The following is a 17,036-nucleotide window of genomic DNA, read 5'->3' on the forward strand; positions in this document are numbered from 1 at the left end:
GAGGAGGTGTCCTTGGAACAAATCACACTTCTAAGAACTATTGATGGTAGAAAGGGACACCCCTCTGTTCCCAATGTTTTGCTTTGAGAAAAAGCAACAATCTGGTGTTTAGATACATTCTAGCTATTTATATTTATTCATAGACACATATCCTCCAAAAGTGTAACAATTTAGCAGAGACGATAGCATTATATTCCTATCTGCGATGTCTTTCCGTATGCTAACATTTCTTTTAGATATGTTTCCATTTAGATTGGAGCCAGTAAGTTCGGCTTCAGAGCTAAAACCAGATGGTTGACGTCCAAACAGCCGAAGTGAAAAAAATGCACATTTATTTAACCCATTACCATGTGGGTTTGAAAGTAAAACACTTTAAAATGTAAAACACAAATCTTAATTACTTTTTTATCAACATTAATATCTAAATCTTAATGTTTCCATTTAAGTGGCTTACTTTTTTTTCTTTTTTCTTTTTTTTTTAACCAAAAATCTTGAAATTAGTTGATAATGTAAGATGATTTATTTTTCCTTTTCAATTAACGTGGTTACATACAAGATCGGTTACTTACTAAAATTGATCCATAGCGAAGGAATTGTGCTGCGCCTTTAAGATGAGCTGTTTCTTTCTTCTTCGTTGGTTTTTTTTTTTAGGAGGGGTTGAGACGAATTCTATTCCGTTAATGTAAAGGTTGAATAAAAAGTCTGGACTGTTTCGCTATTCCCTCTCAGTGTTCTGCTCTTTCTCCTCGGACTTCCTCCTATTTCATGGTAACACAGACTTACCTCACATCATAGTGTTACAATAAGTTTAGCTGAAGCTAACTCCAGTGGTTTATGGTTCATTAAAATAGCTTTGGCCATTTTGATTAGTGATAAGCAGCGATGAAACCCTTGGGCTGGACGTATTATGTCCGATTTTGTTTCTGAATATTTGCTACGTTGAACTTATCCATTTTGCCTTCTTCTTTTGATTTATTTTTCATATCCCAGGGACATTACGTCCACAACCCAGCATCCACTACAGTTTCTACTTCCTGATTGGCCAGGAATGCTGGCTGTCATTTTAAATTTCACACTGTATTTTCCAATCACGGTGGTCTGTCCTGCATTTGTCAGGGAGCTTTGTTGTTGCTGGAGAGCACAGAACTATTTAAACTCCACTCCTCCTCCTCCTGTTACCCTGCACACAGTGGAGCATACCTGCTGCCACGCAGTCGTGCACATGTATGCGTTGTTGAGTATTTAGTGCAGCGCGGGGACCTTGGCGTGGCAGTGTCAGTGATGGATAAGGGAGTAATATCAGCAGTGTTGGCTTTTGCAGAACTGCGCTGTCTACCACTGGGATCTGTCAGGCCTGTTCTGCTGAGCCCACACATTCTGCTGGCTTGCTGCTTTTGCTGTTAGCCATTTATTTAATATTGTGTGCAGGTACACGAGTATGTGTGTGTGTTTGTGAGAAAGACGGAAAGAGAACATGCTTGTTTGTCGACATACGACACTGTTAAGTACTTGTGATTGAGTTGCTGCAATTTTATAAAATTATTAAATGATTTAACATGGTTTTATTATAAGGGATTGAGGGGCTGTTTTAGTTTTTAGAGACATAGTGATCTTTTAACATAACAGAGCAGCTTAGGTATGTCTGCAAGGAGAATTTTGTTGGTTCAAATGTTCTTCATGTCGGAGTGGAACAACATAGAATCATAGGGATTTAAATCTTTAGGGAAGAAGTGAAACCAAGCTGGAGAAGAATTTACAGGGAGGAAAAATAAAAAATAAAATATCCGTTTTCTTTTTTCCCCCTTCCCCTTGATTTCTCCCTCCTACCGTCACCCATATAATTTCAATTTCAATATAGGTTGGTGAAGTGTCACCCCAGTTGGGCGGATTGCAACATATTTTTGTTGAATAGGAGTTAAAAGAGCTGCTGAGTGCAAATTTAATACCACAGATATTTAAAGAGAACATCCTTTTCATCTAAGGGGACAATTTGCATTATTCATGTTGTGCCTTCTGAGAGCTACAGAGACAAAGATGTTTCGGAAAAATATTGTTTTACAAGCGCTCAGCAGGTTCCTGGTACAATAACTGCAGATTTACAGTACATTCAGTATTTTTCCCACACTTTGTTTGTGTGTGTGCGTGTGTGACAGACAAACTGCATTAAACACTCCCCATCTTTCATTTTGCACTTGCTATTGTTGTAGTTGCCCCGAAGAAGAATCAGGCTATTATATAGCTGTCGATGTGCTGGTTCAGCATGATGCTCACGTATCTGTCTGTGTCCTTTTGTTTCCAGTGTGCAGGGCTGGCTTCTACAAATCTACCCACGGCAACATGGAGTGTTCAAAGTGTCCGCCTCATAGCTTCTCCCACCATGAGGGGTCATTGCACTGTGGCTGTGAGAAAAATTATTTTCGGGCTGAAGGAGATCCTGCCTCCATGGCATGTACACGTAAGTGTGTGTTCAGACTCTTCTTAGCATAAATATTTTTTGGTTAATATAAAACACGTCAATATGTGTGGAGTTTCCAAAACAAGCCACTTTTTACTCTACATGTAAATAGATATCAAGATTTTTTACATGGATTTTTGGATTTTGTTTCACGTGCTCTTAGATTTTTGTTCCTTTAAACATTTTGGGAACTCCAAATGATTATGTTATGGGTTTGCAAACTTCTTAGAGGTAAATTGCAACATTTGAGTTAATTGGAGGCCCAGCTGTGGATGTATTTCAAGACAATAATGGAAGTGGGAGTTTAAGGGCCATTATAAATCAAAGCAGAAATAATGTGGCCACAGAAATATACACTTCTACCTAAAAAAAAAAAACCTCAGAAATGTCTAGATTAATTTCACATAATTACAGTACAACACTTTGCAATTCTCTGTTGTCAAAAAGTCATAAATGTAAAAAAAAAAAAAAAATGTTTTCTATGATTAAAGCATGCATTTATCAATTAAAATGTATCATCTGAAAAATCTGAAATTTCAATTAAAACTCAGAAGTTTATTGATATTAGAAAGTCAGACTTTTGTGATGAATAATCCCGAATATCCTGTAACACTGAGCTGGTAAAATTATGAAATGCACATCTGGATATCTTCTACATGCGAGTCGGCCATTTGGGCTCTTTTCCAATGTGTTCATGGTAAATGAACACCTTGGACAGGATCCAGAATGTCTTGGACAGAGAGGGAGAAGATGCAACATGGCTTCATCAAGTGTGTATCTGGGAGATGTGATGATACATAAAACGAACACAGCCGAGGCACGTTTTTAGAAATGATCTATTTCTAAAATCACATATTGTATGAGTTTCTTTCTTACAAATTTCAAACTTTACAATATCATAAGTTCTTTTTAAATTATTATCAATACTTTTATCATAAATCTGTGTCTTTCATCATGAAAAATCAAAGTTTTTTCCTGCAAATTTATGAATTTGTGATATCATAGAATATCCAAGTGTTTTCAAGTTAAGTGAGAAATTAATATAGAAATTTCTCAGGTTGGCTTGCAGATGCAGGTGCCTCCAGCAGGCATCCCAAAATGCTTTCACTTCAAAACTATAAATCACCCCATTCCCTGATGGTAGATTATGTATGCATCCGTTACAAAATGGGCTGTGCGGAGAACAGTAGAAAGTATAAATCAGAGCGTACAGTCAGAGACAGAATCTTAATTAGAAAGACAGTCACGCAAGGTCCCTGTTGTGATTATCTCAACATCATCTTGTCAACTACGCAAATTTCACCTCACTGGGACAGTTGGAGCAACGCAAGAGATGAAAATGAATTGATGAGTTGTTAGGAGATAATCATCATGATTATCTCAGGAGAGGAAATTTACTGTTAGCAGCCTTCTAGAGGTTGTTTCAAGTTGACTCGGAAAATTCAATTTACATTCTTGGGGGGGGGAATCAGGGGCAGAGGGAAAATTAAACTGTTAGCGTGGACGGTTGAGGAGAAACACTGAAGTGTACCATTCTTCATTGTTTAATATCAAACATATTAGGCCTGTCAGTCTTAGCAGCTTTGTTACCCAAAGTAATTTTATTTTGAATTACTTTAAATATGCATGTTTGTGTCGAACTAAACTGTATATATTGTGCTCTGACTTTTTTGGCCCCTTTTTAATAGTGTTTGGTTATTTCCATCTGCTTTTTTATATATTTTTTGTTTATGTTGGACTTCCTGTAACACCTAAAGCACAAGTTATTTAGACTTGCAAATACTGAAAAGACTCACTGATATTTTTCCATAGCAAAGCTTTAAGCTTTTATGCGTTTTCTTTAAAATAATGTATCAAAAAAAACATCTGAAACCAAATTTAGCCGGATAATTTATTTAAACCGTTTAAACAAAGGACTTTATCTTAAGTCACAATCCAAACGTTTCATTTCCTTCTCTTTTCTTCCCCTGTCTGGACACTATTTAACTGAGTTATATGTCAGTCTTGTTTTGTCTTCTGTGCATTGGTCACAGATTTGATCTGAGGATCTGGAAATCTGTTTGTAATAGCGCATTGCACTTTTATATGTCAGTCAAAATTTGACTCAAGAACGACTGTTTTCCTTCTGACAGATGCTGTGACATAGCCTTCTTTTCTTGTAGTTTCAGAGAAGAAAACTGGCACAAAGTGAAATAATACACTCACCAGTGTTAAGTCAAAAGACAAAATGTGAAACATTTTGCTTGTTTATTTAATGTACAATGTTTCTGAGACAAAATACATATTTGATTTACTGTTCAAAGATGTGTTTTGCCACATCAGAAGCATGGCGGTTGCATTTCAAACATTTTTTTTTTTAAATCTGCTAATTTAAATTGAGACTTAAAGCATAAATTTAAAGCTTAAAGTCTGGGTCTTGTCTAGTCCTTGGTCTTGTGTGAAAGTACCTGGTAGCAGATGTGAACCGCTGTGGACAGGAATTTTAAATAGAACTGACCACATTAACCTCCTTCCAAGGCTTCAATACCTTTCGCATCAGGTTTGCAGCGATTGAGTAATTTATTGTAAGGCACTTGGAGGCTCAGCTTCTTTGAGCTTTGCTTCCCACCACTGCTCCCGCTGAAATGGCAAAAGGATTTTACCAACCAGCTGAAATGAACAATCAAATTCAAATCCAAGTTCACTCTCCATGACAACAAACACAGTGCCACCTTCAGGCATCTTGCACAGAGAGATAATAAGCTGGGTTCACTGTTGAATAGGGATCACAACTCCAGATTGCGCATAGGTTGAACTGATGGAAGATATGAGTTATTTTCTGTAGCGTTCATACTTCAACCAAATCAAGCTGAAGGATGAATACAAACTATATTTGTCAGGCTTTCAAAGAGGAAACTTGAAATGACTGTGCACTAATTGTACACATATTGATTATTTGTTGATTGGAGAGACATAATGTGTCTGAAAGGAAAACCTTAAAAGAGAATAATAATAAGACATGCAAATATAAACACAACATTGTCATCGCTTGTGTTGCCAAAGCACTTGTCATAAATCTAATTACCATTGTTTAAATGAAATAGTGAAACATTATTCTATATAGTTAGATAGCTGATGTATACAAGACAATTTTACTCCCCTCATGCTGTTGTATTACCATTTTTTGTTTTTACCCCAAACTCTCTTCCCTTCTGTAAATCGAATTGACGCCTCCACCTTGCCTCAACCTCTTCCTTTATCCTCCCGCCAGGACCTCCTTCTGCTCCCCGGAATGTGATCTCCTCCATCAACGAGACCTCAGTTATCCTGGACTGGAGCTGGCCGGAGGACACAGGAGGACGTAGGGATATCACTTTTAATGTCCTCTGCAAACGCTGCCGGGGTGCTGCTGCCAATGGGAGCACCAGTGGGACTCTGAACTGCGAGCCTTGTCGAAGCAACGTTCGCTTTCTGCCAAGAGCGACTGGTCTCCACAACACCACCGTGACAGTGGGTGACCTACTGGCTCATACTAATTACACCTTCGAGATTGAAGCACAGAATGGCGTATCATCACTGGCACCCAAAATGAGACAATATGCTGCTGTCACCATTACCACCAATCAAGCAGGTAGGAATGATTCAAACAGTTAGACAGATAAAAACCTGACTAATTTATTTAAATCACTCACCAGTCACTGCATTAAGGACACTTTGCTAGTTGGATTCCCTTTGCCATTAGAACTGCATCAGTTTTGAAAAAGAAATGTCTTAATTCTTTGTGGCATATAATTAACAATGTGTTTAATTTGGTCCATGCTGACATGAAAGCATCAAGCAGTTGCTAGATATTTGACAGCTACAAATACATATAAAGATTTTTTTTTTCTTCCACCACATTGCAAATTGATCTAGTGAAGTGAAATCTTTGAGACTACAGAAGCAAGAACTCACTGTCATATTCAAAGAACCAAACTGAGATGATCTGAACTTTGGGACATAATGGATTATGCTGCTGGATGTAAACATCAGACGATGGCTAGACTGTCATCATAAATCCCTAATGTTATAGATTAGGTTTTCTCACTCAGCTGATTGTTTCATAAGGAAGTCTAGAAGTGATATCAGACACATTTTTGTGGATTTGATCTTAATCTTCTAAGGTAAAACAAAACAAGATTCTCGAAAAAGCAAAGGAATGTGCAACAGCTGCAGGACATCATATACGAACAGAAGAACATTTCACTGTATATCCTGTGATTCTTATCATATAATAACAACCTAAATTTGATACGCTCCAAACATATGTACTCAGGCCATCAGATCCGGACATTTACAAGCCGATTCCCAACTGCAATTCTCTTGTTTAACGACCAGCATCATATGACCTCCTTCCTTCCTAAAGAACTGTCTTTTCTCTTTAAAAACTCTAATACCATAAGGATGACCTCCTAAATCTCCCATCAATCTTTTTATACAAATATCTTTCTCTATCCACGTTCTTTGAAGAATAAGGAGGCAAAGAGAGCCATTGTTGTGAAATTCCACGGATGAAATAAACCTAGTGCCAAACCTCAGAAATCCTTGACTCGAGCAAGGAATGCATAAAGATCCAGCTCTAGTTCGCTACGTTGTATTTCCTTTTTACTTCCTCTTCCCTCTTTCTGTACAGACAGTCTTTAAATGTGCTGCCAGGAGTTTGATAGTTTCTTCTCCCACATCCCTGGTTCTTCTTGGTGAAGTTCCTCCCTCGTTCGAAGTCATTTTTCTTTCTAACTGTCGCTTTGCACAGCCAAACCACATCTAACAGTGTTTTTCTTATTCATTTGTTGTTGGTTTTTTTAGTTTTTTGAGACATGCTAAAGACATTTCTCTCACAAAGGAATTCTTTGTGAAACAATCAGCAGGTGATCGAGTATGCACAGACATCAAAGTCATCACAATAAAAATTATTGGAGAAAGGCAAGATCTCTGCTATAAAACTGTATGTACAGAGTAAGGTTACATCGAAGCTTAATACTATTTTTGTCTTGCTTTTGTTTCAATTTTCAGTTTCTTTCTCAATGTGTGTGAACCATCTGTAGAACAGCTTGATTGCAGATAATGAAGACACACATTGGGCTGATCAGAACATTTGTCAGAATTTCTGCAGTGATTTATTTTGAGACTGAAAGCATTCAGAACAGAAAGCAGAATATTCTGCTTCATCGTTATCTCATGAGTTTCTGATTAGTATTTTTTCTTTGTTCAAAATGTGTTTAAAACTCTGAATCAATTTGGTTTTACACTATTCCATCACAGATAAACTGTGGTAATTACATTGATTGACTGGGACTTGAAAATTAAATTTATTTTTCTGTTTTTATATTTGGGTCCTCTTAAAGCTCAATACACTGAAGCCCCTTGAAGCTTTTCATTGCAATTTAGGACATGCCTGCAATTTTGAAATCAAGCTAGACGAATTTGATACCAACAGAAGACATTTGAGGCTACTGTATTTTTCAATTACCTGATAAGAAAAATGTTATCAGGTAAGCAAACCTTTTAAAATGTAAAAGGTTTGCACAAGCAAATGTGTGTTGCCCCTCCCCTCATTCTAATATATAAACAATTACAAACTATATCTCTAGTAGCTGACATTGAGTAAAAGTTTATATTCATGGTTTATACTGCAAGTGGATCCGCAATGTGTCTTCCATTAGCTGTTCTTTTGTGTCATAGAAAAAAAAAAGAGCGTCCATTTTCAGTGTGTAGTTGTGTTAGTGCAGATGAGTTCAAAGAAATGACAAACAATTTATTGGTATGAGGATAAAGGTCAGCTGGGTTTAAAAATCAAGTATCAAAAAGACGATGCAACTGAGAACAATAAGGTCATTTAGAAAAGCTTTAAAACCTTCTTTAGCAAGCTTCATAATCCGTGTTGTTAGTCAGGGTATTCTCCTCAATGTGAATATATATTAGATTTGAAGAAGGCTTATCACCACTAAGAGGCCTGCATGTGCTAGGAATTTTAAACACCAACCCAATGTTTGAGCGATCAGCTCCTTTATCAGTACTTAGCAAACACAGAGTTAAATTACATGGCAGCACACACATAAAAACACAAAGCATGCACCTTAACATTGTGCCCATGGTTCAAAACAGACACACACACACAGACCTCGTGCTCTCTAACAAATATCTCAGACTGCAGCTGCACACCTTCCATCAACCCTGAGAGTTTACAAGGATTAGGTATGTCAGGGCACCAGCCCCATCCGTCTGCTAGTTTTTCTCAGATACACACGCACGCATGCACACGGACATACACACACAACTATAGATGCCAAAGCTGTTAAAAGCTGGATTAAGTGTTTCCCTGGGAAGGAGCAGTGTGTCCTGGCTGGCCTGTCAAGGTGCTGTCAGATAGTTTGCCTCCTCTCTCCTCCATTGCCCTCCACTTGCAGTCATAAGTATATGCTAACAACACAGTAACTGTGATCCACACATGAATAGAGTTGGTGAGATGAAACTGCAGTTGAACTTTGCCACACAGGGTTTGTTACAAGGAAGCATGAGAGCATCATGTTTGGACTGATACATGTTGAAAACTCATTTTAACTACTATATTGATGTAACATTGTGTCACAGTTTTTGTATTGATTACTTTAAACACTTAAAATATCTTCACAAGTTAAATTCCTTCAAAGTTTTGTCACTTTTGTGACCACAATTTTAAATTTGTTGGAAAATACCATCAAAAAGTATGATAAAAGGTGAATTATCTCCTAAGTTTCATGTCTTTTCCAGTCTAGCAGATGTTGTCTCTATCAGGTATTCCAGTATTGCCATGTATTTGTCTCCATTCATCACTCCAAAAAATATGACAAGCTCTCATGTTCAAGGAGTTGAAAACATTCCAACAACATGACACTTCCACCAGCATGTTTCAGTGTTTGGGGCAATGTTTAGCATTGGTCTTTCTTTTTTTTTTTTTTTTTTAGATTTTATTGGCTCTAGTGGCCTTTATTTGATAGTTAGTTGACAGCAAAGTGGGTAATGAGAGAAGGGGAAGACATGCGGCAAAGGTCGCCAGGCCAGGAATCAAACCTGCGACAGCGTCGAGGACTAAGGCCTCCATATGTGGGTTGTCCTTAACCTCTGCGCCACCACAGCACACCCTAGCATTAGTCTTTCTTAACTCATAGCTTTTTGCATCATGGACAAAAACTTTGAATTTGATCTCATGTTGCCAAAGCAGCTTTCTTACATGTTTGTGTCCCTGACACTTCCTAAAGCTTTCCCTCAACATTGTGTTTCTGCTTGCCACTCACCCTCGAAGATCCTCAGACATATTGTCTTACCTGAGATGTGGTTTTCAGAAGCCCCTCTAGTGTTACGATGAGCCTTCCGACCTCTTTTCTGATTGATGCTCTCCTCACCCAGCAAGTCAGTTTAGGTAGAAGGCCATGTCTTGATAGGTTTGCAGATGTGCTGTACTTCTTTCTTCAGATGATTTATTGTACAGTTGAACGTTTGGGATATCGTTGCATAACCAAACACTGACCTGTCTTCTGTGTTCTTTGAGCATCACAAAGCTGTTTACTTTTTTTTTTTTTTTCCTCTGAGGCTTTTAAATAATGGCTATTGTTTAATACTGAGATATAAATTGCACACATGAACTCTGGTTACTCAATTGGTTACACTTGCACAGTATGTCTTATAGCACATATGTCAAAGTCAAGGCCCGCGGGCCACATCCGGCCCGCTAATCAATTATCTATGGCCCCCTGAATGATATTTAATTACTATGAGAACCGGCCCGCAAGCCAGAGCCGCCCGCTCGTGTTTTGCCCGCAAACACTACATTTCCCATAATGCAACGGTAGCCCGCGAAGTGACTACAGCGCGCCCAAACGGCTTCATTATTCATCAGCTCAGAGCCTCACCCCGAACATTGATGAACTTGTACAAAAGATGAGACACCTCCAAGTATCAGGCTCAGCCTCAGACAAGTGAGCATCACAGAGCAGTAACGTATTTTCAGTTTATAAGTTTCAGTTAAATTTTTACATTTGTTTCTACAAGACGTGATTTTTCTTTGAATGAAGTATTGTTTTGTCTGTGTGCCATATATTTTTGTATTTTATTTTATTTTATTGTATTTATTTTTCAGTTGAATGGATTTAGGTAAAATTGCAGATAAGAGCCATGAGAAAGAATACAACTGATTTGATTTATTTTTTTACTTTACTATTTGAAAGCAGTGATCGGTAGGATCATAGAGCAGCACAGTAATGCATTTTCAGTTTATAATGCATGCACTTTGATTTATGCATTTATCTTGATATTAAGAAACATATATTGTTTTTAAAAACAATTAAATTTGTTGCTGTTTGCCTCTTGAAAAATGTTTTCCCTTGAAGTTACTGACAGAGCCATAACAAAATATTGCTTTATTCATTTAATCGTTAAATAATATACACTGTGTTAGGTCTTGGTTCAATAGGCTATGTGCAATCATTTCAATATGTTTTAATAAACATTAAACCAGTCCGGCCCTCGGCTTGTAGCAAATTTGGTTTTTTTGGCCCTCTGTGTATTTGACTTTGACATCCCTGTCTTATAGGGTTACCACAGTAAACCGTAGGCCGTCCCACTTCTCAGGTGTTTATTTGCAAAAAGAAAGTTCATTTAATTTCACATGTATGAGGTACATACCCTGCACTGCCTACTTTTCTACAGTATCATTATGAGAAAATATGTAAAAGTTAAAATGGTAACAACATGTTAAAAGTCACAGTACCAACAATCAGCTATCATTATCCACTGCCTCCGATTGTTGTGTGTTATTTTCTAACGTGAAATACACCAATTGTCAGTTCTGAAAGCCGTTATACATTCTATGCTGTGTCACTTTTACAGTTTTGCCTTAGACAGAAAAAGAGAGTGACAGGAATTTAAGTGCTTGGCGATAGACATTAAGAGAGAGATAGAAGAGGGGTGTGGAAAAAAAAACAGGGAGGAGAGGAACTTGAAGCTGCCTCCAAGCGACCCAGACTCAGTAAATCATTACCACCATAAACCACAGAGCCAATAAAAAGCACAGCCTCACCCCGCTGTAGGAGCCAAAGGGAGAGGAGAAGGAAAGGAGGCGCATGGGGGTATAGAAACAGATTCTGCCCATCTGGATTCATTACAGGAGAAAAAATAACTTCCCGCAGAAATACACACAAGCATACATATGCACACTCAGACGCATTCTGTGGCCATATAATCATAATCAAGAGAGGCTTGAACATTTCAAAGACAAACATGTTTTTTCCTGTGGTCTAATAAAATTAAAAGTCGATGCCTCAGATGCTGAGTTGGGCCCGAAGCTGCCTGGCAATTAGAGAGCAGTAAAAAGGGAAATAAGAGAGGGAGTGAGAAGACAGAGGGAGCGAGAGAAAGAAGGCAAAAGAGAGAGAGATAGAAATAGAGTAGCAGACCGAGGGAGGAAAGCAATGCTTGATAAAGGCAGAGATGTGTAGAATCACTAGATTGGGACCATGTGAACTCCCTGAGGCAAGGCGATGCATGGGTGAAGGTTTGGCAAGGAACATTGGCAAGGAGAAGAGAGCAACAAACCAAAAGAGACGAGGACAGTGGAGGGAGACAAGGAAGTAAAAGGTTCACAATGTTTCCACAGAAAAATATCACAGGCCCTCCAAAAATGTGTTGGAGGAATAGAAACTGTGGTAAAATCTGACAGACAAACTATGACATTTGGGCTAAAGTTGGTCTATGAGACTATGGATATCTTTTACTGTACTTTATAATACAATGAGCGACTTATTTAGTCAGCTAGTTGCGGGATCTTTGGTGTTTTTTTGTATTATTTGTCTGTCATTGTTTTTTGTTTTTCTAAAATGTATGGAGATAGATTTGAGTCTTGTTCATTTTATGTATTATTAAAGCTCCCTCAGTTGAAAGAATATTAATATAAAAGAATTCAAGGTTTTTTATCTATCTATCTAGCTATCTTATCTATCTGTCTTGATTCTGTTCATGTTTCACCCTCACAATTCAGCAAACTGAATTAGGCTAATAGGAGCTACAGACAGTTTCCAGTATTCAGCACCAGGGCCTGAACTTCCATTGAACCTTCCATTAACAGAACCTTCTCTCTCCCTCCTACACCTTGTGTCTGTCTATGTCTCTGACCCAGCTCCCTCTCCAGTAACAGTGATCCGAAAGGAGAAGACGTCTCGAAACAGTGTCTCATTGTCCTGGCAGGAACCAGACAGACCCAACGGGATCATCCTGGACTATGAGATTAAATACTACGAAAAGGTTGGTGGAGAAAATAGTTAAAGGGTCATAATAACATAAACCTTTAGTCCATGTGTCTTCAAAGAAGGAAGGGTGATCTACAGACCCTCTTTTGAGCTAGATTTAATTTTCAAAAATATGTTAAATGATTTTCCTTACTCAGAGCTGATGGAAGGAATTAAATGCATATAGCACATACTAGTAGGCTTTATAAAAAAGACATTCCACTGATGTTTATGAGTTTGTTTATTCTACTGCATTGACTCAAGTTTTCAGTGTACACCTGGAAGCCGTGTTTGACTGAGGTCAGATCCCATTCACACCACAAACAAACTTCTCTAAACTTTGGAACCGAACTGAGATCACCTCATCCAAACGATCTTGGTATGGTTGTTTTTCTCCATTCCCTAGTGTTATTGCTGTGGTCACTTCTATATAAATTAACTGCGCCAAAGAGGGAAACTAGCCAGCGTATGTTTAACAGAGCCTGAACATTTCAGGTATGAAAACACTCCTATATGGGGTTTCCCATGAAATGATGCCGACCAATTAGCTGCAAGAAGAAATGGTGTGTTGACCAGTTTTGAGCCTGCAGGTGTTGTTTTTGTGCACATTGCTTTAAAAATTATGCTTAGAAATGAAGAGTTTTCAAACACAATAAGATAGCCATGAAGCACCATGAGACATGATCATACCCCAGACACATTGCATGACTGTATGCACCCCATTAATACTCACAACATCACTGGAAAAAGAGAATGAAGCTCCAGCTATAAAAAAAAAATTAGTGTTACATCTAATCGAATTACATTTGTCAGACTTACTTTATTTAGGTTGGATTGGCTTTGATTAATTTTAACAAATTAGCAAAAAATTTTTCAAATTGGACCCCCTTTTTTTAAATGCATATGGTGTGACTTGACTTTGACTCAGTATCATATAAAATAGCAATACGAACAATCTCTGCAAAAAAAAAATTGAGATACAAATGTTATGTTCTTTTTTAGTGTTTGTGCTGATAGAAAGGTGTTCTGTATATCAACCATGTCAAAGACCACCACTTGATTCCAGCTTACAGAGATGAGATACTGATCAGAAAGCGACGGTGTCTTTGTCCATCCATTGGTACACAACAGTCTTTAACAGGATGCAATGACATAATATAATTAAAAAGACAGAGAGCTTCCCGAATGTAATCTTTTTGACAAGAGGAGTGACTCACTGAGGAAGTGGATGAAAGTGAAGCAGACAACACTGCAGACACAGCACAATTAGAGCAGGAAGTTATTCTTGAACAGTACTAGCTTTATTTAATGGAAGTATTTTAAGCTACATCCTTAGGGAGATTGTTGTGTCAGTGTTTAATTTTTTTTAATATAGTGATTTTTATTATTAATGTCTGAAAAAGGTTTAATGCTCAGCATTTTCCATACCTCCAAAGTTTAGCTAAATTCATAAAACCACATGTCAAGGAATGTGCTTTTTCTATTTTTTTTTATTTATTAAATATTAAGCTGAATCTGTACTCATACTTTTCTAGGTCTTGTATCAGCACTTGAGTTTGGAAATATATTTGGCGCACTTCGGCACTTTCACTACCCAGCCAAATGGCTTTCAGCTCAAAGAGAGATCCTGCATTTTAATTCAAACTTTAAAACAACCAATTTCTTACCATATTTGTTTGTTTTTTTTTTTTGCGTGTCCTCCTTTAGTTTTTTTATTTCCTCTACTTATTCCCCTTCCATTGAACACATTTTTATTTTTCATCCTTCATTTCCGTCTTTTCCTTAATCTCTCATGCTGTTCTCCTCTGCAGTTAGCTCCTTAATGGAGACAAGTTTTATGGCAGACAGTAAATGCATCTGTGGGGCCCCTCATTTCTCTGTGAGGGAAATTAGTGCAGAACGAATTACACTGGCTTTCAGCGCCGATGCTGTGCTAGGTTGACATTTGATGGTGTAATTAGCCGTGGATGCAAGTTTAATCAGTCTGGCCTATTCTCTGTGTATTAATGCGTGTGTATGTGTGAGCATCAGTGTAACTCAGATCATATTGCTTGAATGCCAATGGTGGCCCTTTATGTCTTGATTATAAAGCTGACAGAAGCTCTTTGCTTCCTGAACTCTGTTCTCTTCTTTGATATATTTTCCTTAGATGTTAAAACAAGAACAAGTTAATGACAAAGGGTCAAATCTCTTTGCATGTCTAATTGTAAACTGGGATTGCTGAAATTCTAGCATACGCTCTGCCATGGCAAACGCTTGATAATTAAAAACAGAACTGTTATGGAGTTCAGAGGATAGACGGAATGGAGAATCTTGACACTTTTGCACCGAGTCCCAGTATTTGAAAACCTTCAGAAAAAATAAATATTCAACTCAAGGATTTTAATCCCTTGTCAAAAAGCTCTCCCTTCCAGAAACCAGAACTTAACCAACTAGACAAGACTCCTCCTAGATCTCTGAAAGAAAGAGGCCCCTTTGTGTAGCATCCAGATTCTCACCGAGCATACCAGCTATTAGGGCCCACAGTGCACACATCTGAACACAAAGTTTTCTTTGTAAAAATCATACTACAATTTAGCGTTGAAGTTTAAAGAAATGCAGAATTGAAAATCATATGTTTACATCTAATAAAAGGCAAAATCTTTTGTTTTCTTGTATTTAACATTAAATCAGGCTAAATGTAATAAGAAAGATCACTTCTTTTTGGCTCTAACAACCTTCAAATTCAGAAGAGTACATTGATTTTCTTCTAGAATTGCCTCTTAAACTGTGTGGTTGAGTAAAACATGCTAGGTATTCTTCAACAAGCTTCTTCTAATTGCTGGCTTGCATTTTTGCCCTTCCTTACTGCAGTTGGTACCGTTTTATTTTTGAAGTCATGTAAAGTCGTAATTGCTTCTTACAGTATAAATGGCCTTTTATTCCATGTCAGTTCAGGACATATTTTACTGTAGATAATGACACTCTCTTTCCAGCGTCAGTCAGCATCTGGTCTTTTGTTGATTTTCTAAGGTTGTTGTACACCTTTCCAAGACAAAGAATCCATCTCCTTCCTGAGTGCTATAATTGATACTTTGACTTGTGTAGAATTGATAAACATATGGATATGGCACCTGAATAAATCAGGAAATTGTGCACAAGAATGAAACATATAATTTTGTCTGGTTTCTTTTGATTGTATCATGATGTCTCAGAGATTTGAAGGCTAATGTTTATCCAGAGACATGCCCCCATTTAAATCACATGTTTTGAATTAACCTATCAGAAGCTTGCAAAGCTAGAACATCATCATCTGGGCTTCTCTAAATAATTTAAAAACATATTACTTAAGGTAGCAGGATATTAGATAATTTTGAGCTGTGATTGGTAAATATTGTGATGTCATCAGGTACGATATGTGCGTATTTCCTTATTTCCTCTCTATTTTTTCTGATCACTCTGACATTTAGCATTTTGAGGAATGTCATGTGTGTCTGGTAAGAGCACCTGCTTCCGCCGGACTCTGCTCACCTGGCTAAATATTTCATCAGCATGTAAAATGCAAACTCATGACGCTGGGACTATACTGTTTTTGCCAGTGCTTATTCCACTCTAAGTTGTCCTTTGTGATAAGAATTTAGATTATCATAGCTGACCTAAAACATGAAAGGTTTTGTCTGAATTCATGTTATATTGTGAAAAAAGTCAAAATGTCTCTCTTTATAATTTACACAAATATGTAGTTTTACCCGTGTGTATATGGTCTTTAGAAAAAAAATAAACATAAGATAATATGAATAGAGAATAAGTAGCAAAATTCAAAATATATTAACATTATCACCACATATTTCATATGATAACCCAACACAAAGCAGGACTAATACAGATACCACAATTTTCAGACCTTCATTTGAATTTGAATTTGTGAGCCGTTTATCATTGCTTTTCCATTTCACAATGTTGCAATGTTAATGACTTATAAATCCCAGTACATTGCATTAAATATTGTGCTTCTAACTTGGTAAAATGTGGAAAAGTTAATCAAGTGAGAAAAATCATGAGAAACATTTACAAAATGCTCATTAAAGTGATTGATCGTTAATGGTACACCTGGCACAGCAAAGGACATAAATGAAACATTTCATAGGGATTTATTTTTTAAAGATGATCTATTTAACACATTTGCATTCCTGGTCTGCAGACACTTAATCAGGAATTTCTGCCATCAAACTTTAAAGCAGTATCCTTCTGGCCAAGCATCACTGTGTGACGTTTTAATTTCTAAAATAACTTCCAACCCTACGGACCTTACTTATATGTCACAC

The 17,036-nt window shown here is 37.3% G+C and overlaps 1 protein-coding gene across 3 annotated transcripts in view; it reads left to right on the plus strand.

Annotated features, from left to right (window-relative positions):
• epha3 (eph receptor A3) overlaps positions 1-17,036 on the plus strand; it is a 108,918-nt gene that overhangs the window by 61,469 nt on the left and 30,413 nt on the right. For all 3 annotated transcript variants that reach the window (XM_081604519.1, XM_081604517.1, XM_081604518.1), the window contains exons 4-6: positions 2,300-2,455; positions 5,706-6,065; positions 12,624-12,748. In XM_081604519.1, coding sequence (XP_081460645.1) covers positions 2,300-2,455; positions 5,706-6,065; positions 12,624-12,748 — 641 coding nt within the window. The remainder of the gene's footprint in view (positions 1-2,299; positions 2,456-5,705; positions 6,066-12,623; positions 12,749-17,036) is intronic.

The sequence above is a fragment of the Poecilia reticulata genome, chromosome 2 (assembly GCF_904066995.2).
Source record: "Poecilia reticulata chromosome 2, P_reticulata-male-v2, whole genome shotgun sequence".
Lineage (NCBI taxonomy): Eukaryota > Metazoa > Chordata > Actinopteri > Cyprinodontiformes > Poeciliidae > Poecilia > Poecilia reticulata.